Genomic DNA, 23734 nt, shown 5'->3' on the forward strand with positions numbered 1-23734 from the left:
GGATAAATTGGAGACAGTCCAGCGAAGGGCAACAAAAATTATTAGGGGTCTGGAACACATGACTTATGAGGAGAGGCTGAGGGAACTGGGATTGTTTAGTCTGCAGAAGAGAAGAATGAGGGGGGATTTGATAGCTGCTTTCAACTACCTGAGAGGTGGTTCCAGAGAGGATGGTTCTAGACTATTCTCAGTGGTAGAAGAGGACAGGACAAGGAGTAATGGTCTCAAGTTGCAGTGGGGGAGGTTTAGGTTGGATATTAGGAAAAACTTTTTCACTAGGAGGGTGGTGAAACACTGCAATGCGTTACCTAGGGAGGTGGTAGAATCTCCTTCCTTGGAAGTTTTTAAGGTCAGGCTTGACAAAACCTTGGCTGGGATGATTTGATTGGGGATTGGTCCTGCTTTGAGCAGGGGGTTGGACTAGATGACCTCCTGAGGTCCCTTCCAACCCTGATATTCTATGATTCTATGTAGTGCTTAGGTTGATGTAGTTAGGTTGATGCAGTGTCCATGTACACACTGTGTTGCTTACATCGCCTATTGCTATTTTTATCAGCCCCCCATAATGTCCCACTTAAGTCAATGCAAATGCTCCGGGTGAGGATGTGCATCACTGGCAGCAAGAGTGTAGTGTGGACATGAACAGCCAATTTAATTACTGCAGTGGCTGTAGGTCAACCTAACTTAAGTAGACTTAATTTTGTAGAGTAGACATGCCCTTTAAGTTGCTGGTTTTCTGCTGAAAACTCTAAATTCTTCCTTTTATTTCTTTACGCAGGCTATTCACTCTGTTGCTTGGCACCATGAAGGAAAACAGTTCATTTGTAGCCATTCAGATGGCACCCTGACCATATGGAATATAAAATCCCCTGCCAAGCCACTTCAGACAATCACTCCACATGGTAAGAAAAGAATGAATACACACAGGTTCTGGCAGTTCTTACACTGGAAATATGTCATTAAACCTTTCTATAAAATCCTGTTTTATTGAATTCTAGAGCTTAAAAACTACTCCCCTAGCAAAAGGAGTTTTTTCCTAGGTGTATGATGATAACTTCTGCAAAATCCAAGCTGTTTACAAAAAAAAAAGTCTCAAGCCCTTATGAAAATAAACTTCTGAATGTGAATAATGTAAATCAGTGCCTTCCTAAGTCTTCAGAAACATCTCGAGTGCATTTCTTGGAAATTGCTACACAGATGAATGAACATAAAGTTTGCATTGTGCTTAATGTTGCAATCCATGTATTGTTTAAAATATTTCTGTGGATAAGCAAGTATCTGTGTGAATTCTTGGAAAATCAAAATTGTGCTATGAAATTCTAAAGCAAATATGCCCATTACCAAACTAGTAGCCTAATGAAAGGTATATTGAATGTTCAAATAAATAAAATAGTTTGCATTGCTATTTTGTAGGAAATCAAGATATAAGTGTGGTTCTTCTCTGGGAATAGGTTTTATAAAAATGGCAATTTTAGTTATTAGATCAGCTCCCTCTGTTTATTCCAATGTCTGTTTTAATCAGTTTTCAGAGTAGAACTACATAATAGGGAAAAAAAATTTTTGGTTTCTGCCATATTGCTTTTTGAAGGCTGTCCCAAACAAACATTCCATGTTTACATGATAAGTGTCAATATTAATTGTACTTTTGCATTATATTGAGGCATAAAATACAGTATGTGATGATGTAATAATTTGTGTGCATATTTTAATTTGTAATTTATTTAAAAGAATAATTTCATAAGATTTCAGCACATTACAGATTTTTTTTGACGTTTAATATATGAAAATATGTGTGTGTGTGTATATATATATATTTAGGAAAGCAGCTAAAAGATGGGAAGAAGCCAGAACCTTGCAAACCTATCCTAAAAGTGGAATACAAAACAGCTAGAGCTGGGTAAGACTTTGCTTATAAGTCAATTGACTCTTAACACTATATTTGTAGTCTTTGAGAATGTCCTTTGTATCTTCTCGTTTGTGGGATATGTACCCAGTATCACTGAGCTTGGGAACCTCTGGAAAGCAGTAGTAAGTGATGAACTATAGTTACTGTTGGGTAAAACATAGCCATTACTCTAAAATATGTGTGACTAGAATAGGTAAAAATGACATGTTGATGAATGCTCCATAGCTATATGCTCCTTCTTTAAAACCAAAGGGCTGGCAAAAATATAAAAATGTGATAAAATAGTATTTGTTGCTGTTTTTAAATCTTCATGATTACATGTGCCACCTTTTAGCAACATTAAAGAAAAACTGATAAATAGGCAGCAAGTTAAGTAAATTTTCATTTGTACTAAGTTTTAAGGGAAATCTGTTCCTTTGAAGAATTAAACTAACTTTATCTAGTAATGAGACCATCAGTAACTTTTTTTTTTTAGTGAAGCAATATGAGTTTGGAGTGTGGCTGAATTCTTTTCATATGCTGCAGTAATTTAAACAATCACTGTGCATAATTATGTATATTTGTGTATACATAATAAAGCTGTAATTCCAACAAGAGGCTCTGATGACATTACAGCATATTGAGTAGCATGTTCTTGTCACTCGAACTTAATGGAAGACTTTAATCCTTTTATATACAATGAGGAGTTTCTTATTTACAGTTGTAAAGCATTTTGATGTGCTTGGGGTGAAAGGTACTATTTAAAATCATAATATTCATGGAAATCCTTGGAGTTATTTGCAGATGTTCAATTTTCAAATAATCTCCATCTTATTTCTGTTGATTTATTTGTTGTTCCTTCTATTATTTTTTTGCTTTCTGTATTGCTTGAATGTTTGCAAAGTAAATAAGACTACTGAAAATTGCCGATTAACAAATGCTTCCACATATATTGATATGCTCTACAGTTAATTTTAATGTTATATGAACCATTTTTCTTTCTTTAAAGTCAATTAAATGGAGGTTTAAGGTTTTGAAGCCAAGTCCCAATTTTTTGAAAAGCCCTGACCCAGTCGAGAACAATTGTTCTATTGCACTATTTGCAGCAGTCTACATCTGTCCAGGTATTTCCTTTCCACAGGGAGTAAAAACACTGAATAATCATGAAGTCATGATATGTTTAAAAAAACTGACAACTCAACTGTTGTGTCCAAGCTTCTGACCCAAATTATGCTATAAATAACTGAAAAGATGCAGCAAGATAAAAATTCTGCAATTTGAAGTGTTCACACTGCAAACAGTCATTTGAAAAAAGTCATTTGAAATCTCCACAATGTAACAAGTTTTTTTTACAGCATGCAGACTTTAACTGATTTTTGACATGGTTTAAAGGAGATAAGAGTTGCAATCAAACAAGCTTAACTATGCACAACCTCTCCTGTTAGTGCAGCTTTCCAACTATATTTATTTTTCCAAGATTTAGCTTTTTCCATATGTTGTGTTTTGTTGTTGAATCTCAACTTGTTCCCTACCTTTATTTCTTACCTTAAAACTGTCCTTTTATGCTATTTTTCATGCTTGATGATGTTCAGAACACTGTCAAATTTATTCTCATTTGAAAACAGGGTGGATTTGATTTAAATCAAATTGATTTAAATCACTAGTCAGGAAGACTCGTTTTAATCATGGTTTTCTACATAAAAGTGCATTCTTGTTGGTTTTTATAACCTTAATACATATTCTTCACAACTCAGTGATAGACGTAGGTTTCATTTTTAGAAGGTACACACTATACATTTTTAAAGTCATTGTCAAGGTTCCTTCTCCACTCTGAACTCCTAGGGTACAGATGTGGGGACCTGCATGAAAACCTCCTAAGCTTACTTTTACCAGCTTAGGTTAAAACTTCCCCAAGGTACAAACTATTTTACCTTTTGCCCTTGGACTTTCGCTGCCACCACCAAACGTCTAACCAGTATTTATTATTGGGAAAGAGTTAGGTTGGAAACGTCTTTCCCCCCCAAAAATCCTCACCAAAACCTTACACCTCCCCTTCCTGGGGAAGGCTTGATAAAAATCCTCACCAATTTGCATAGGTGACCACAGACCCAAACCCTTGGATCTTAAGAACAATGAAAAAACAATCAGTTTCTTAAAAGAAGAATTTTAATAGAAGGAAAAGTAAAAAGAATCACCTCTGTAAAATCAGGATGGTAAATACCTTACAGGGTAATTAGGTTCAAAACATAGAGAATCCCTCTAGGCAAAATCTTAAGTTACAAAAAGACACAAAGACAGGAATATCCATTCAGCACAGCTTATTTTCTCAGCCATTTAAACAAACAGAATCTAACGCATATCTAGCTAGATTACTTACTAAGTTCTAAGACCCCATTCCTGTTCTGTTCCCAGCAAAAGCATCACACAGACAGACCCAGATCCTTTGTTTCTCCCCCCCTCCAGCTTTGAAAATATCTTGTGTCCTCATTGGTCATTGTGATCAGGTGCCAGCGAGGTTATCCTAGCTTCTTAACCCTTTACAGGTGAAAGGGTTTTTTCCTCTGGCCAGGAGGGATTTTAAAGGTGGTTACCCTTCCCTTTATATTTATGACAGTCGTTTATTTTGAAGACTTTTCAGATTACTTTTACAGCTATATCAGAAAATGAATGATTGTTTGGTTATTTCATTTACCAGAGGTAATTGAAGCAGATATTTATGAAGTCATTGGGAGGTGAACTATCTCCAATTTAACAGGTTAATCATTAATATTTGGAGGATTTTCTTGCCATGCTGTATTAGGAGGAGAACATCTCCAGACAGACATTTTAAATTGTTTTTGTTTTATTTAACTAAAACAACGTTATATATTCTGGATTTTTTCTTCAACAGCAAACATATAATATTTTAACAAAACAAGCATTTGAATTTAGTTAAACATTCAAGTTTTTTAAAATCTGGTTTGTTTTTGTTAGTTATTTAACTAAATAGTTAAATGAAATATATTTTAAAAATTAAATCGGCTGTCACCCAGGTCAACATGAGAAATTAGAAATATTGGCTTCTGCAGCTAATTCAGTCGTCTTCACCTTCATTTTCCTGTTTGTTCATAATCTGGAAAAGAAAAACAAACTTTCCTGCTTTTTCAGGTCCCAAAAGATTTCTCAATTTGGTCCAAAGGAAGAAAATATTCTTTCTACACCGGCAGAAGAAACTACTGTTGTTAAAAGTGAGATGATCACTTCAACAGTCTCTGAATCCAAGTGCTTAAGTGACTTCCTCCAGTTCACTGGTGTAACTTTCTTTAAAACATCATCAGCAAACATATATTTCTTGAATGGTTCACCCTTACCGCTGAAGTTTATTATAGTTGGCATTATGGAGGGATGATTGCTGGATGTCCATGTCATAGCCAACTCCTCTTCTTTAGCAGTTAAGGTTTGACCATGGTACCAAGTACGGAGAATATTTGCAAGAAAATGAGCTGGTGATAGTGCTTGTCCCATTCGTTTTTTTAATGCTTGTAATTTAACTCTGTCGTTGCATATTTCTCTTTTTAAGATCTCACTCAGTTCCTTCCAAATTTGAACAGCGTCGGCAATAAAACAGCTATTTCCCTGCATTTTGTTCAAGGCTACAGAAATAAGCTTCAGGGTTCTCAGCATGTGTACAACATTTCTCTAAAGCCAAATGTTGAGAACTTTGGCTGTGACAGTGCCATCGATTTTTTCATGATTTTGTTCACAAACTGTCATCAGATTAGGAAAAAGAAAAGGAGTACTTGTGGCACCTTAGAGACTAACAAATTTATTTGAGCATAAGCTTTCGTGAGCTATAGCTCATTTCATTGAATGCATTCAGTGGAAAATACAGTGGGGAGATTTATATACATAGAGAAGATGAAACAATGGGTGTTACTGTGTATGTGTGTACGTGTATGGTAACACCCATTGTTTCATCTTCTCTATGTATATAAATGTCCCCACTGTATTTTCCACTGAATGCATCCGATGAAGTGAGCTGTAGCTCATGAAAGCTTATGCTCAAAAAAATTTGTTAGTCTCTAAGGTGCCACAAGTACTCCTTTTCTTTTTGCGGATACAGACTAACACGGCTGCTACTCTGAAATCTGAAACTATAGGAAATGATGGTGATTTTCAGGGTGAATAGTCTTCAGAATCCTGTGTGTTGAGGATGGATTCTCCTAAACAAAATAAGTCAATGTAGTTATTTACTTATTATTACCATACTGCTCATTTAATATTACTTATTGTATTCACTGACACTCAGTACTACTTTAAAGGTGAAATTGTAAAAGGAAGATCTGCCTATTTCAGCCATTTATTTTTTATTGCAACTACATCTAAAATGATAGTACAATAGAGTAACTATATTTTTGCTCAAACACGAGAATTCAAGAATAGTCCAGAAGGAAGACAGGCAGTCCTTACGAAAGAAGTATGAAATAAAAAAGTTTACCAACCTGAAGATCCTGCATGTTCAGACATTTTCCTTTCATCATCTTCAACGCAGTTTCCTCCTGAGAAGGAACACTTCTCATGATGTTTCATTCAGGCAGCCAAGCCTTGAATTTTTTTGTTATACTGTTTTGCATTTTGCACGCATGCCTGTCTTACAGGGAGAGGAACTTCATTAAAATATTCCCAAACTGGGTCTCTATTATGGCCTGCTCCGTTATAGGTTTTCCCTTCTAGTGAGAGAATGATATGTTAGATCTCAAATCAATGAAGGCTACACTCAGAAAGACCTCATATGCTGCTCAAACAGCTTCACTTTTGTTTCTACTGCCTGTCCCTCCCTTCTCACATTTATCTTCAGACTTCTCCTCGTCCAGATCTATTCGTCCCCCAACAATGTTCTATTCATTGAACTATTTGAAACTTTGCACTTTTAGAGAGAGGTAAGGGATTGACTGTGCATGTAAATTTACAGGGACAATAGGGTTGAGGTCTGTTATTTCTCACCTCAGTATATTATTTATTTATTTATTTATTTACTTATTTATTTATTTAAAAACATTTTTGCTGTTAACAAGCAGATTATTTCTGGAGACACAAATCCACAGTTTGAGAACTACAAAACTAAGCATCTCTGATGGTATCTTCTAGACCAGGGGTTCCCAAGCTTGGTTCACGGCTTGTTTAGGGTAAGCCCCTGGCAGGCCACGAGACGTTTTGTTTATATGAGTGTCCACGGGTACGGCTGCACGCAGCTCCCAGTGGCTGCAGTTCAGGTAAACAAAGTGTCTCGCGGCCCGACAGGGGCTTACCCTGAAGAAGCCGCGAACCAAATTTGGGAACCCCTATTCTAGACTGAGCACCGAGTCCCATTGGGTAGATAGAAAGATTAACCTAAATAATCTATACAGAAGCCCCTGAAACTCCATAAAATTGGGTCCCTAATCCATGACCTATTGGCACTCATTTACAAAACTTTTCTTAAACATTACATGAATATATTGTCTCATAGAATAAGAATTTATAATCCGTATTCCATGATGAGATATCTTTGAGCTATAATGTATCTTAATTAAAACTACCTTTAGATAAGTTTTTTCCTCAAAAAGCATTTTCTCAAAAAAATACGATGTTTTCAATTTTTTTTAAATCATTGATTTTTATCCACCCTATTTGAAAATGTCACTAATGTGATAATACTATCTTCCATGTCGATAATAGAGAAGTTTAAATAAAGCAAGGCCTAACACTAATCCCTGAAACAACAATTCACTGGACACCTTAGTTTAGCTGTGTCCACTTCCAATTAGTGCTCTAACTAGTTTAGTTTTTGTCTTAACTCAAAATCTTGCTTTAAAAATTACTTATTCATACTTATGTCACATTCCCTTTGGTTTTGATTAGAATATTCTGTCATGTTCATAGAATCATAGAAGATTAGGGTTGGAAGAGACCTCAGAAGGCCATCTAGTCCAACCCCTGCTCAAAGCAGGACCAACACCAACTAAATCATCCCAGCCAGGGCTTTGTCAAGCCGGGCCTGTCATAAATATAAAGAGAAGGGTAACCACCTTTCTGTATACAGTGCTATAAAATTCCTCCTGGCCAGAGGCAACATCCTGTTACCTGTAAAGGGTTAAAAAGCTCTGCTAACCTGGCTGGCACCTGACCCAAAGGACCAATAAGGGGACAAGATACTTTCAGATCTTGGGTGGGGGAGGCTTTTGTTTTGTGCTCTTTGGTTTTTTTACGTATTTGTTCTCTCTTGGGACTGGGAGAGGCCAGACAGAAATCCATCTTCTCCAACCCACCCTAATCCAAGTCTCCAGTATTGCAACCAGTATAGGTAAACCAGGCAAGGCAGATTAGTTTATCTTTTGTTTTATGTGAATTTTCCCTGTGTTAAGTTTTCTGTAACATTAAGGTTTTGCCCAGAGGGGAATCCTCTGTGTTTTGAATCTGAATACCCTGTAAAGTATTTTTCATCCTGATTTTACAGAGATGATTTTTACCTTTTCTTTTTCTTTTTTCTTTTTTTTAAATAAAATCCTTCTTTTAAGAACCTGACTGACTTTTCCATTGTTCCAAGATCCAGGGGTTTGGGTCTTTGATTTTGTAACCAATTGGTTAGGATATTATTCTCGAGCCTCCTCGGGAAAGAGGGTGTGTAGGGCTTGGGGGGATATTTTGGAGGGAAGACGTCTCCACTATGATCTTTCAAAAGAATTGCCATTGGCTCAATAAGTTTATTCATTTTGTTATACACCCTGGAGTATATATTGGGATTTGCTGATTTTTACATGGCATTTTTTTTAAAGTATTCCCTTACCGGCTGTCTATGTCAAGCTTTATATTGGCAAGCTTTTCATTCCTTCCTAACTGTCCATACCTTCCTTCACTTCTCCCTTTGATTTCAAAAGCCTTTTAAAAAATGCAGTAGTTCATTAGCTAAACCAATTCAGAATCACTGATTTATTCTTTATTCATTTCTTATTGAGTCGTGTGACTGTGTGATTGTACCTGCAATAGTATCTGACAAACAGGGGCTTAAAACATAGCCCCATACAGCCAGACTACCCAGCCTTCCCTTCAGGGTTTGTCTGCAGGGATTTTTCAGACCAGTAATTTCCAACAGATGCTGCTTCACTGTTCGAGTTTGTGAAAGTTGTAGTGTTGAAAAGGTACGTCCTGGTCCAGGTATAGCTACCACTATGAAATCTAATTTTATTGACGTGATGGTAAAATTGTCTGAGCCTGTCTACACGGTAGCCTCCATTGGTGGAGTGGCATGCATTAGGAATTATAGATCCAAACTCTTACTCTAGTCACAAACTAAGATTGCTGGGAGAATTCTGGCTGCAATCAGTCCAGCTATCATGGCTAACTGCCCAGCAGGAGTTCTTGGTAAAATTGTGTTCTGTTGGGATCCTGCACTGGATTACCCAGAAGTTCCGGTTATATAGGAGTGGCAGGGCAGGAGTAGTAGTCAGAAGGCCTGCAGAAATGTAGAAGTTAGTGATCTCCCAGTCTAGCTGAAACAACAAGGAGTCTGGTGGCACCTTAAAGACTAACAGATTTATTTGAGCATAAGCTTTCGTGGGTAAAAACCCCACTTCTTCAGATGCATGGAGTGAAAGTTACAGATGCAGACATAAATATACTGACACATGAAGAGAAGGGAGTTACCTCACAAGTGGAGAACCAGTGTTTACAGGGCAATTTGATCAGGGTGGATGTAGTCCACTCCCAATTATAGATGAGGAGGTGTCAATTCCAGGAGAGGCAAAGCTGCTTTTGTAATGAGCCAGCCACTCCCAGTCCCTATTCAAGCCCAAATTAATGGTGTTAAATTTGCAAATGAATTTTAGTTCTGCTGTTTCTCTTTGAAGTCTGTATAGCTACTTCCAAATCTGTTACAGAATGTTCGGGAAGATTGAAGTGTTCTCCTACGGGCTTTTGTTTGTTACCATTCCTGATGTCCGATTTGTGTCCATTTATTCTTTTCCGTAGGGACTGTCTGGTTTGGCCAGTGTACATGGCAGAGGGGCATTGCTGGCACATGATGGCATATATCACATTAGTAGACATGCAGGTGACTGAGCGTCTGATGGTGTGGCTGATGTGGTTGGGTCCTCTGATGGTGTCACTAGAGTAGATATGGGGACAGAGTAGGCAACAATGTTTGCTGCAGGGATTGGTTCCTGGGTTAGTGTTTCTGAGGTGTGGTGTATAGTTGCTGGTGAGTATTTGCTTCAGGTTGGGGGGCTGTCTGTAAGCGAGGACTAGCCTGCCTCCCAAGGTCTGGGAGAGTGAGGGATCGTTTTCCAGGATAGGTTCTAGATCGTTGATGATGTGCTGGAGCGGTTTTAGCTGGGGGCTATACGTGATGGCCAGTGGTGTTCTGTTATTTTCCTTGTTGGGCCTGTCCTGTAGTAGGTGATTTCTGGGCACCCATCTCGCTCTGTCTATCTGTTTCCTCACTTCCCCAGGTGGGTATTTTAGTTTTAAGAATGCTCGATAAAGATCTTGTAGGTGTTTGTCTCTGAAGGATTGGAGCAAATTTGGTTGTATCTTAGGGCTTTGCTGTAGACAATGGATCATGTGTGGTCTGGATGGAAGCTGGAGGCGTGTAGGTAAGTATAGCGGTCAGTAGGTTTCCGATATAGGGTGGTGTTTGTGACCATCACTTATTTGTACTGTGGTGTCCAGGAAGTGGATCTCTTGTGTGGACTGGTCCAGGCTGAGGTTGATGGTGGGATGGAAATTGTTGAAATCCAGGTGGAATTCTTCAAGGGCCTCCTTCCCGTGGGTCCATATGATGATGTCATCAGTGTAGGACAAGTAGAGGCGGGGCGCTCGGGGACAAGAGCTGAGGTAGTGTTGTTCTAAGTCAGCCATAAAAATGTTGGCATACTGTGGGGCCATGCGGGTACCCATAGCAGTGCTACTGACTTGAAGGTATAAGTTGTCCCCAAATCTGAAATGGTTGTGGGTGAGGACAAAGTCACAAAGCTCAGCCACCAGGTGTGCCGTGGCCTCATCAGGGATACTGTTCTTGACAGCTTGTAGTCCATCCTCATGTGGAATATTAGTATAAAGAGCTTCTACATCCATGGTGGTCAGGATGGTATTTTCAGGAAGATCACCAATGCATTATAGTTTCTTCAGAAAGTCAGTGGTGTCTCGAAGATAGCTAGGAGTGCTGCTAGCATAGGGTCTGAGGAGAGAGTCCAAACAGCCAGATAATCCTGCTGTAAGAGTGCCGATTCCTGAGATGGTGGGGCGTCCAGGGTTTCTAGGTTTATGGATCTTGGGTAGCAGATAGAATATCCCTGGTCGGGGCTCTGGGGGTGTGTCTGTGTAGATTTGTTTCCGTGCTGTAGCAGGGAGTTTCTTGAGCAGATGGTGTAGTTTCGTTTGGTACTCCTCAGTGGGGTCAGAGGATAGTGGCCTGTAGAATGTGGTGTTGGGGGGTTGCCTGGCATCCTCCTGTTCATAATCCGACCTGGTCATTATGACTACAGCACCTCTTTTGTCAGCCCCTTTGATTATAATGTCAGAGTTGTTTCTGAGGCTGTGGATGGCATTGCGTTCTTTTCGGCTGAGGTTATGGGGCAAGTGATGCTGTTTGTTCACAATTTCAGCCTGTGCACGTCTGTGGAAGCACACTATGTAGAAGTCCAGTCTGTCATTTCGACCGTCAGGAGGAGTGCATACAGAATTCTTCTTCTTGTAGTGTTGGTAGGAGGGTTCCTATGGGTCAGTGCACTATTCAGTGGTGTGTTGAAAATATTCCTTAAGTCAGAGATGACGAAAGTAGGCTTCCAGATCACCGCAGAACTGTGTCATGGTCGTGGGGGTGGTGGGGCAGAAAGAGAGTCCCCGAGATAGGACAGAATCTTCTGCCGGGCTAAGTGTGTGGTTGGATAGATTAACAATATTGTTAGGTGAGTTGAGGGTACCACTGTTGTAGCCCCTTGTGGCATGCAGGACTTTAGATAGTTTACTGTCCTTTTTCCTCTGTAGAGAAGTGAGGTGTGCATTGTAAATGACTTGTCTCATTTTTGTAAAGTCCAGCCACATGGAAGTCTAGCTGTGAAGGAACTCTGATGCTCTAGACTGGGGGAAATTTAGAGGTTCTTTTCATTCCCCTTTAAACAATCCATTAAGTAATAAATTTGTGTCAACCAGTATCTGTATTGGAATTCTGTTATGCAGTCTGCTTTATTAGTCATCACACTGACCTTCTTCTTTCTCTTACATAGTAATAAGCTATGAGAATGTTCAGTAGGTTATTGGAGCACTCCTTAGGACCTTGTAACTTCAACCACCAGAGAAATGCAGGAATAGCCTACTAATGCACATCCCACTGTGGCTTATAGTTGTTACTGTGGTCGTGTGCATGTGTGTGTAGAGTAACTTATACAGATTTTACAATATCCAGGTACAATATACATGTAGAGAATTCGGCACATAAATCTGGGCTTAACTCAACTTTCCTTTTCACTTTGTTATTCACCTTTTATCCTCTCAGGAGCTCAGTAAATTTTTTTTTTGTTAAGTACCAACACTGTGTTTGGTTCTACAAAATACAAAAATTCAGTTCCTCCCCTGAAGATATAATTTAACATTAAAAGACTTGGGAAGTGCAGAGGTTGAGGTAACTTAAGTTTAGCTTTTTGCACCTTTTGACCATTGCAGAACTGTGTTTTAGGAGAGGGCCTAAATGAAGGTCTTTCATCCAAATTTAAATGAGGGCCTTTATCCACATTTTTTCTACCCTCTTTATAATAATAATGCTTCCGAGACTGAAAAGTGAATTATACAGTGGTAATGGCCTGGCACCACACATAGTCCAGTCCTTCACCCATCTACATGTTCAATGGGGCTTTGACAAAGTCTTTGATTGCCTTATTTTTGGAGTGGGCTTACCCGTTATGGATTAATTAAACCACAGCAGAAACACCGTGTAGGTGTAGGTTACTCAGTGATCTCAGTCATACTGTTGTAGTCTTGCTCCAAACTGCATGATATAGTCTAGATTCCTCTTTAATAGTTTACATTAAATTTTTAACAATATCGCGTAATTCCATAGGTTTATATAGTGATTTATAGCAAAAGATGCCAAAATCATTTGTAAAATTAATGTGTAAATTTATAAGGATCCACTTCAACTGTCTCTGAAGTAGAACCGCTTCTGCAGTAAACCACAAATTTCTGACAGCTCCCAGTAATCCTCCATAGCAGTGATTCCACAAGTGAAAAACTTATTTCTAATTGAAACTACAAGAGGCAAAATGTAATTACCCAACCTGGTTGGCAGGCATCTAAAATAATTTCCAAAATGGTTCATAAAAGGTTGTATACAGCTCTCAATTATGTAATCATACATTTGATTTTTATATTATTGCATATCTCAAAGTGCATAATTAGCAAACATAATTATATTACACTGTCATTTCAATGTGAGGATCTGCTTTTAGTAGTAAACTTTGATTTATTTCATTCACTACAATATGCAAAGTAATGCAATACAAACCTGGAATAGTCTTACTTTGACACCCTTCTTTTTCTAACCTCAACATTGTTGCAGCACATTTTATTGTGACTCCCTTTTTCTCATATTGGAGCTACTATGTCATTTAAATGCCTTAAATCCATTGCTTCACCCCCTCCTCTGGTTGAGTCAATTGTGGGGTAGAAATATATTTGATGGATTTCCTGGATACTGTTGTCAACTGTATAGTTATTTTGGTTTACAAGAAACCCTGCCAAGTACAGCCCATTTACCCTCAAATTTACATTAGAAGTGAAATCTGCAGAAACTACAGGTACCAACATCCAACATTCATTATAATATGACAGGTTATTCTGCTCAAATCAAGATATAGTATTGTATGTTGAGGTATGTAGTCTCTGTGGGTAGCAGTACAACAGTAAAATGTCCATTTGAAATTGGTCATTTTCACCAAAACCAATTAACTTCAATATGGTGAAGTTTCTTGACTGTACATTTTTTTTTTCATTTCCTTTTTAGCAGTGTGAAAACTAAGGCTATGTCTACATTAGCACTTTTCTTGGTCGGAGTTGAAAAAAACACCCCCCTGACTGACATAAATTTCACCAACAGAAGCGCCAGTGTGGACAGCGCTATGTCGTCAGGAGACGCTCGCTCCCGTCGGCATAGAGCAGCTACACGGGAAACCTTACAGTGGTGCGGCTGCAGCAGTACAGCTGTGCTGCTGTAAGATCTGTAGTATAGACATAGTCTAACACAGGTGAAGGTTCATGTGTATAGCAGAAGTTGTCAGGCTCATACACAAGCTCAGAACCTCCCTGCTGTGCCAGCTACACAAGTTCATAGTGACATACTCCACTTACCAAGCAGCTGCCACATTTTGCACCTGCTTCAGTTTCTGGGTGGCTTTAAGGTGTAGCCTCATATAGAGCACATTGCATTAGTTTTGTCACCTCAAGATTAAATTATGGATGACAGTAGTAAGGTCCCTAATCAAAAGGAGTGCTCATGTCCTCGCCCTCTGTAGGTATGGTGCTGCAGAATTAATATGGTGGCTGGAGCCACCTAATCTTCTAGGAGCACCTGAGAGTGCAATGTAAAGGAGAGCTCTCACTATTAATACAAAAATATAATAAAATTATAACTTTTTAAATCTTAGGTTATTAAACTTGCCTTTACAGAAAGTCAAGATATATTTATCATTACTGTCATATCTATGGGGCTTGGAAAAAAGTACCTCACATGCATATATTTGTTTGTTTATTGCCTGTGACCTGTCTATGACTTTTACTAAAAATATCCATGATAAAATCTTAGCCTTAGTTACAGGCACAGATCACCACCTCCTTCTGCTTCTACATCAATGCCTGCTCCATCTAGACTCCCGAGGGGTGCTAAACAGACATTTTGATGGGTCGGTTGGGGATGCAATGCCAGTTTCCATGTTTCCAAATCCCATCTCCCATATGTGTTTGCAAATCATCTTTCCTATTTCCTCAGTGCTTGGTCCCAGATTACTTTAGACCAATGGATTTTAAGCACTCCTGAAGTGAGATATACCCTCCAATTTGTTTCTACCTCTCCCTCTCTCCCCATCCCTCTTTAGGAACCACTCTCTCAAGAGGAGTTCCTCCTCCAGGAGATGCAATCTCTCCTTTTGGTGAGAACACAGAGGAGGTTCCCCAGCATGTCAGAGGGAAGGGGTTTTATTCCTAATCCAGAAAGGAAAGGGAGGTCTCAGACTAATTTTAGACCTGTGCCAACTCAACAGATGTTTAAAAAAATACAGTTTGTTTGCATGGTCACCCTTGCTTCTGTTGTTCCATCCCTGGATCCTATAGACTGGTATGCAGCCCTTGATTTAAAAAAGAATCTACTTTCATGTGGTGATTTATCAAAGTCACACAAGTGTCTCGGATTCATAGTGAATCAGTCTCGTTACCATTTCACCATGCTGCCTTTTGGCCTGTCAGCAGCTACTTGGTTTTTCACAAAATATATGGTAGTGGTGGCTGCCTTTCTGAGGAGACTAAGAGTACAAATCTATCCTTACCTGGATGTCTGGCTAGTAAGAGATCACAGAATCATAGAGTATCAGGGTTGGAAGGGACCTCAGGAGGTCATCTAGTCCAACCGCCTGCTCAAAGCAGGAGCAATCCCCAACTAGAATCATAGAATATCAGGGTTGGAAGGGACCTCAGGAGGTCATCTAGTCCAACCCCCTGCTCAAAGCAGGACCAATCCCCAATCAAATCATCCCAGCCAGGGCTTTGTCAAGCCTGACCTTAAAAACTTCCAAGGAAGGAGATTCTACCACCTCCCTAGGTAACGCATTCCAGTGTTTCACCACCCTCCTAGTGAAAAAGTTTTTCCTAATATCCAACCTAAACCTCCCCCACTGCAACTTGAGACCATTACTCCTTGTCCTGTCCTCTTCTACCACTGAGAATAGTCTAGAACCACCTCTCAGGTAGTTGAAAGCAGCTATCAAATCCCCCCTCATTCTTCTCTTCTGCAGACTAAACAATCCCAGTTCCCTCAGCCTCTCCTCATAGGTCACGTGTTCCAGACCCCTAATCATTTTTGTTGCCCTTCGCTGGACTCGCTCCAATTTATCCACGTCCTTCTTGTAGTGTGGGGCCCAAAACTGGACACAGTACTCCAGATGAGGCCTCACCAATGTCGAATAGATGGGAACGATCACGTCCCTCGATCTGCTTGCTATGCCCCTACTTATACATCCCAAAATGCCATTGGCCTTTTTGGCAACAAGGGCACACTGCTGACTCATATCCAGCTTCTCGTCCACTGTAACCCCTAGGTCCTTTTCCGCAGAACTGCTGCCTAGCCATTCGGTCCCTAGTCTGTAGCTGTGCATTGGGTTCTTCCGTCCTAAGTGCAGGACCCTGCACTTATCCTTATTGAACCTCATCAGGTTTCTTTTGGCCCAATCCTCCAATTTGTCTAGGTCCCTCTGTATCCTATCCCTGCCCTCCAGCGTATCTACCACTCCTCCCAGTTTGGTATCATCTGCAAATTTGCTGAGAGTGCAATCCACACCTTCCTCCAGATCATTTATGAAGATATTCAACAAAACCGGCCCTAGGACCGACCCCTGGGGCACTCCACTTGACACCGGCTGCCAACTAGACATGGAGCCATTGATCACTACCCGTTGAGCCCGACAACCTAGCCAACTTTCTGCCCACCTTATAGTGCATTCATCCAGCCCATACTTCTTTAACTTGCTGACAAGAATACTGTGGGAGGGTTTTGCGCCAGGGTTTTGTCAAGCCTGACCTTAAAAACCTCAAAGGAAGGAGATTCTACCACCTCCCTAGGTAACACATTCCAGTGCTTCACCACCCTCCTAATATCCAACCTAAACCTCCCCTACTGCAACTTGAGACCATTACTCCTTGTTCTGTCATCTGGTACCACTGAGAACAGTCTAGAGCCATCCTCTTTGGAACCCCCTTTCAGGTAGTTGAAAGCAGCTATCAAATCCCCCCTCATTCTTCTCTTCTGCAGTCTAAACAATCCCAGTTCCCTCAGCCTCTCCTCATAAGTCATGTGTTCCAGTCCCCTAATCATTTTTGTTGCCCTCCGCTGGACACTTTCAAATTTTTCCACATCCTTCTTGTAGAGTGGGGCCCAAAACTGGACACACTACTCCAGATGAGGCCTCACCAATGTCGAACAGAGGAGAACGATCACATCCCTCCATCTGCTGGCAGTGCCCCTATATATACATCCCAAAATGCCATTAGCCTTCTTGGCTTCTCGTCCACTGTAATCCATAGGTCCTTTTCTGCAGAACTGCTGCCTAGCCGTTCAGTCCCTCGTCTGTAGCAGTGCATGGGATTCTTCCGTCCTAAGTGTAGGACTTTGCACTTGTCTTTGTTGAACCTCAGATTTCTTTTGGCCCAATCCTCTAATTTGTCTAGGTCCCTCTGTATCCTATCCCTACCCTCCAGCGTATCTGCCACTCCTCCCAGTTTAGTCTCATCTGCAAACTTGCTGAGGGTGCAATCCACACCATCCTCCAGATCATTAATGAAGATATTGAACAAAACCGGCCCCAGGACTGACTCTTGGGACACTCCGCTTGATACGGCTACCAACTAGATATGGAGCCATTGATCACTACCCGCTGAGCCCGACGATCTAGCCAGCTTTCTATCCACCTTATAGTCCATTCATCCAACCCATGCTTCTTTAACTTGCTGGCAAGAATACTGTGGGAGACCATATCAAAAGCTTTGCTAAAGTCAACACGTCAACTGGCTCTGTGGATGAGGGGAAAGCAGTGATCTCATCATAGAAGGCAATTAGACTAGTCAGGCATGACTTGCCCTTGGTGAATCCATGCTGACTGTTCCTGATCACTTTCCTCTCCTCTAAGTGCTTCAGAATTGATTCCTTGAGGACCTGCTCCATGATTTTTCCAGGGACTGAGGTGAGGCTAACTGGCCTGTAGTTCCCTGGATCCTCCTCCTTCCCTTTTTTAAAGATGGGTACTACATTAGCCTTTTTCCAGTCATTCGGGACCTCCCCCGATCGCCATGAGTTTTCAAAGATAATGGCCAATGGCTCTGCAATCACATCCGCCAACTCCTTTAGCATCCTCGGATGCAGCGCATCCAGCCCCATAGACTTGTGCTCACCCAACTTTTCTAAATAGTCCTGAACCACTTCTTTCTCCACAGAGGGCTGGTCACCTCTTCCCCATGCTGTGCTGCCCAGTGCAGTAGTCTGGGAGCTGACCTTGTTCGTGAAGAGAGACAAAAAAAGCACTGAGTACATTAGCTTTTTCCACATCCTCTGTCACTAGGTTGCCTCCCTCATTCAATAAGGGGCCCACACTTTCCTTGACTTTCTTCTTGTTGCTAACATACCTGAAGAAACCCTTCTTGTTACTCTTAACATCTCTTTCTAGCTGCAACTCCAAGTGTGATTTGGCCTTCCGGATTTCACTCCTGCATGCCTGAGCAATATTTTTATATTCCTCCCTGGTCATTTGTCCAATCTTCCACTTCTTGTAAGCTTCTTTTTTGTGTTTAATATCAGCAAGGATTTCACTGTTAAGCCAAGCTGGTCACCTGTCATATTTACTGTTCTTTCTGCACATCGGGATGGTTTGTTCCTGTAACCTCAATAAGGATTCTTTAAAATACAGCCAGCTCTCCTGGACTCCTTTTCCCCCTCGTGTTATTCTCCCAGGGGATCCTGCCCATCAGTTCCCTAAGGGAGTCAAAGTCTGCTTTTCTGAAGTCCAGAATCCATATTCTGCTGCTCTCCTTTCTTCCTTGTGTCAGGATCCTGAATTCGACCATCTCATGATCACTGCCTCCCAGGTTCCCACCCACTTTTGCTTCCCCTACTAATTCTTCCCAGTTTGTGAGCAGCAGGTCAAGAAGTACTCTGCCCCTAGTTGGTTCCTCCAGCACTTGCACCAGGAAATTGTCCCCTACCCTTTCCAAAAACTTCCTGGATTGTCTGTGCACCGCTGTATTGCTCTCCCAGCAGATATCAGGGTGATTGAAGTCTCCCATGAGAACCAGGGCCTGTGATCTAGTAACTTCCGCTAGTTGTTGGAAGAAAGCCTCGTCCACCTCATCGGTCCAGGGCTCAGGTACTATCCAGTGTGTGTCTCATTCAGTCAACATTAAGGCTCTGGATCTCCTGGTCAATTTAGAAAAATCTACCCTTTGTCCAGTTCAGAGGATAGAGTTTATAGGAGCAGTACTGTACCCTACTCGTGCTGAACTTTTCTTCCAGAGGTATGGTTCCAAACAATTCAATCTCTTGTTCCAGATTTCAGCTTGCTCACCCGGTCATAACAGCAAAAACCTGTATGATGCTCCTGGGGAATATGGCCAAGTGCATATACATAGCCCAGCATGCCAGATGACGTTTCAGGATTCTTCAGAGTTGACTGGCCTCCATTTATTTGCCAAGTCATCACCCTCTGAACTATGTGCTGAACGTGCCCTCTCACGTTCTGACTTCTCTAGATTGGTGGACAGACCTGGTCAGTGTAAGTGCAGGCATTCCCTTTGTCCACCTTCAGCCTTCACTGACCTTGGTGATGGATGCATATCCCCTTGGTTGCGGTGCTCATTTGGGTTCCCTCCAAACTCAGGGTTATGGTCCTCACAGGACCTGTCTGTACACATCAGTGTCAGGAAGCCAAAGGCTATCTGTTTAGGCTGTCAGGCTTTCCTATCTCAGGTCAAAGGAAAAACCTGTTTGCTGCTGTTCTCTATGAGAACAATGTTATACCTCAACTGGCAGAGAGGAGCCCTTTCTTCCCTGTTTTGTCAAGAGGCAGCTTGCCTCAGGGACTTCTGCGTTGCCAGTTCAATCAATCTTGAAGCCTCTTACATTCTGTGGGTGCAAAATGAGCTTGCAGACCACCTAGGCAGATCATTTACAAGTTGCCACAAGTGGAGTCTCCACTCAGATATAGCCAGATTCATTTTCCAGCAGTGGGGGAATCCTCAGAGAGATCTGTTCACAACAAAACCAATAGGAAATGACATCAGTTTTGTTCCCTACAAGGTCGCAGTCCATATTCCATCACAGATGCTTTCCTACTATCCTGGTCGAACAAGCTCTGCTACGCTTTTCCCTCCAGTTCCAGTCTTTCACAGAGAGTAGTTAAAGATCAAACAGGACAATGGCCAAGTTATACTAGTAGCCCCAGCAGCACTGGTTCTTCACTCTCCTGGATCTGTTGGTGGAGTCTCCAATATCGCTTCCTTTGGACTCTCAGAGCTAATTTTGCAGAATCATGGTTGGCTGCTCCACCTGAACCTGCAGGCACTTCATTTAACAGCCTGGAGGCTACATGGCTAAATTCTAGAGAGGAGTCTTGCTCGGAGCAAGTTTGGGATATTTTGCTAAAAAATAGAAAGTCCTCCACCAGGGGTACTTACATTTCCAAGTGTAAGTGGTTCTCCATTTGCTCTTGTCAGTTCAGGGTTTTGCCAATACCGTCCTCAATCCACCATAGTCTGGACTATCTATTGTACCTAAAACATTGAAATTTGGCAAAATAGTTCTATCAAGGTCCATTTGGCAGCAGTATCGGCTTTGTGACCCCACATGGACAACCATTTTATTTTTTCTAGCGCTACGTCAATCAGACTTTTGAAAAGCCTGGAAATGTTATATCTACAGATAAGATAACCTGTTCCTCCCTGGGACTTGAATTTAGTTTTGTCAAAACTTATGGGGCCTCTGTTTGAGCCTTTAGCAACGTGCTCCTTGCTAGATCTATCAATGAAGGTGGCTTTTTTGGTAGCCATCACTTCAGCCCGGAGCGTGGTTGAGCTGCGTGCTTTGATATCTGAACCTCCTTGAACAATTGCCTTTAAGGACAAAGTGTATCTGCACCGTAATCCAAGAATTCTCTCTATAATATCTAATTTTGTATTAAGCTGGCCATTTACTTACCTACAGTTTACCTGACTCCGCACTTCAACAGAGATGAACAAGGGAGAAGGGCTTTGGCGTCCTACATAGACAGGACTAAACAATTCCATATGTCAGCTTAACTATTGATGTCCATCGCAGACAGGAATAAAAGTTCTTCCACACTCTTCACAGAGAATTTTGTTGTGGATAGCATCCCGTGTTTGTGTATGTTATGAACTAGCTGGCATTTTCCCACCAAGCAAAGTACCTGCACATCTGACAAGATCACAAGCAGCCTCGGCAGCGTTTCTTGTGAAAGTCCCTATCCAGGATGTTTGTAGAGCGGCAGCTTGATTTGCAGTCCACACATTTACATCCCATTATGCCATCACTCAGCACTCTAGAAACAATGCTAAATTTGGGTGAGTTGTATTCCAGTCTGTGTACACACAGACTCCGAATCCTCCACCTGCTTTATGGCTTGTGAGTCACCAAGAGCAGAGTGGGCACGTGCAATCACTCGAAGAAAAAGCGGTTACTGGCCTGCTGTAACTGTTGTTCTTCCAGATGTGTTGCACATGTCCATTCCATGACACCTGCTCCTGCCTCTCTGCATTGGGGTTGTCCATCAAGAAGGAACAGAGTACACTATGGGGCAGTTGGGTCCATTATGTTGGGGCAAAGTGCTGCACAAGGCGCTCAAGCAGCCGCAACTGGTACCACTATGGGAAAAATTTCTGACTGCGTAGGCTGCACACACCAAGCGTGAAAGAAACATGTGCAATACATATCAAAGAACAACAGTTACGGAAGTGTAGTAACTTTTTTTTTCATATGATGCCTTACAGGACACCTTTTATATACGTGTTATGACAACAGTGTCAGTTGGGGTAGTGTGTCAGGCCAGATGTGTGTTACAGTCGGCCCTCAGCCAGTGGGCATTGCAAGGCTTGCAAGGTGACAACATTTTAAGAAAAAATATTTTGTCACACAGACAGTTCTGCCCCAGAGAGAGGATGAGAAACAGAACGAACCATATGTGAGATGTTAGTCATATTACTAAATGAGTCGTACTGGATGTTGTTTAGTTTCTATGACAATGAGCATGGTAAAAGAACCTATTTAGAATAAAACAAAACATCAGATCAGTCTTGCCTGTATTAAGTATCACTCATCTAGCTCTCATCTTTACCAATTTCGTCCAGACACAGTGTGTGCCTGTTAACTATTTTGGCTAGGTCAGATGAAATCTAGATATAAAGCTGAATGTCATCAGCATAACAGGGTAACACGTGTCTAACCTGTGTGGCCTGATCTGTTAGGCGTGCTCAGAACTGGACTATAGAGGCATCCTCTCTCTGTCTCTAGCCCAATTAATATGTACTATTTAATACAAAAACACTGCAGCCCATATCTCCTTACTAACCACCCCAATGGCCCCATATAAATGTTGAACAAGACAGGAGACCAGATGAAACCCCTGCAAAACTCCACACAAACATTATCAGAGAGGAAGAGTTTCTCACGACTGCCTTCTGAGAATACACTGTAAGGACAGGTTGTAATCATGTTGATCCACAAACTAGTCAAAATCATCTCATGATCAGCTGTATTGAAGGCAGCTGATGGATTTAATGATATCAGCTCCACCACCAAGAAGAGAGTTACCAATACAACCATTGCATTCTCTCTGTCTCATACCCAGGTTGGTACATTGACCGTGGTTACAGAGCTCTGAGACAGCTATTCAGGAGAGTGGGGTGGGGGGGAAGAAAACCTGGATTTGTCCTGGAAAGTTTGATTATCATACACATTGTAAGGAGAGTGATCACTTTAGATAAGCTATTACCAGCAGGAGAGTGGGGTGGGGGGAGAGAAAACCTTTTGTAGTGGTAAACTCCCATTTTTTCATGGTTTGTATGTATGAGAACATCTTCTGTATTTTCCACAGTATGCATCCGATGAAGAGAGCTGTAGCTCACGAAAGCTTATGCTCAAATAAATTGGTTAGTCTCTAAGGTGCCACAAGTACTCCTTTTCTTTTTGCGAATACAGACTAACACGGCTGTTTTTCTGAAACCTGTTCTAGATAGGTTTTTGTACTGAGCTTATCACTGTAATATCTAATGTGAAAGATGTCTTGCTACAATGTTTTTAATAATCTTAACCAAAAATGGAAGATTGGGTTTACAGGGTGGTAGTAGGATAGTCAGTGGGCCAGATTTATAAAGGGATTTAGGTACCTAAATTTTGTGGATCCACAAAACCCTCACTTAGCTCCTCCTAACCCTATTGGTGCCGAAATTCATTCAGCATCTCTTATTGCTCGGGCCCTACCAAATTCACAGCCATGAAAAATAAGTCACGGACCATGAAATCTGGTCTTTTGTGTGCTTTTACCCTATACTATACAGATTTCATGGAGGAGACCAGCGTTTCTCACACTGGGGGTCCTGATCCAAAAAGGAGTTGCGGGGGGTTACAAGGTTATTTTAGGTGGGTTGTGATATTACCACCTTCCTTCTGTGCTGCCGTCAGAGCTGGGTGGCTGGAGAGTGGTGGCTGTTGGCCAGGCGCTCAGTTCTGAAGGCAGTGAGTCCCCCCAGCATCAGTGCAGAAGTAAGGGTGGCAATACCATACCAGGCCACCCTTATTTCTGTGCTGTTGCCGCCTTCAGAGCTGGGTGGCCAGAGAGTGGTGGCTGCTGACTGAGGGCCCAGCTCTGCAGGCAGCAGCACAGAAGTAAGGGTGCTGCTGGCAGCGGCTCTGCCTTCAGAGCTGGGTTCCAGGCCAGCAGCTGCTGCTCTCCAGCTGCCCAGCTCTGAAGGCTGTGCCGCTGCCTGCAGCAGTGCAGAAGTAAGAGTAGTAGAACTGTAACCCCCCCTACAATAACCTTGCAACCCCCCCATAACTCCTTTTTGAGTCAGGACCCC

At 41.5% G+C, this 23734-nt stretch overlaps 1 protein-coding gene across 17 annotated transcripts in view; it reads left to right on the top strand.

Moving 5' to 3' along the window:
- STXBP5 (syntaxin binding protein 5) overlaps positions 1-23734 on the top strand; it is a 184340-nt gene that overhangs the window by 87533 nt on the left and 73073 nt on the right. For all 17 annotated transcript variants that reach the window (XR_006289645.1, XM_037894935.2, XM_037894939.2 and 14 more), the window contains 2 exons: positions 779-902; positions 1819-1897. Coding sequence is in view for 16 of the 17 variants with exons in the window: in XM_037894935.2 (XP_037750863.1) it covers positions 779-902; positions 1819-1897 (203 nt within the window). In the remaining variant the exon portion in view is untranslated. The remainder of the gene's footprint in view (positions 1-778; positions 903-1818; positions 1898-23734) is intronic.

The sequence above is a fragment of the Chelonia mydas genome, chromosome 3, assembly GCF_015237465.2.
Source record: "Chelonia mydas isolate rCheMyd1 chromosome 3, rCheMyd1.pri.v2, whole genome shotgun sequence".
NCBI classification, from domain to species: Eukaryota; Metazoa; Chordata; order Testudines; family Cheloniidae; genus Chelonia; species Chelonia mydas.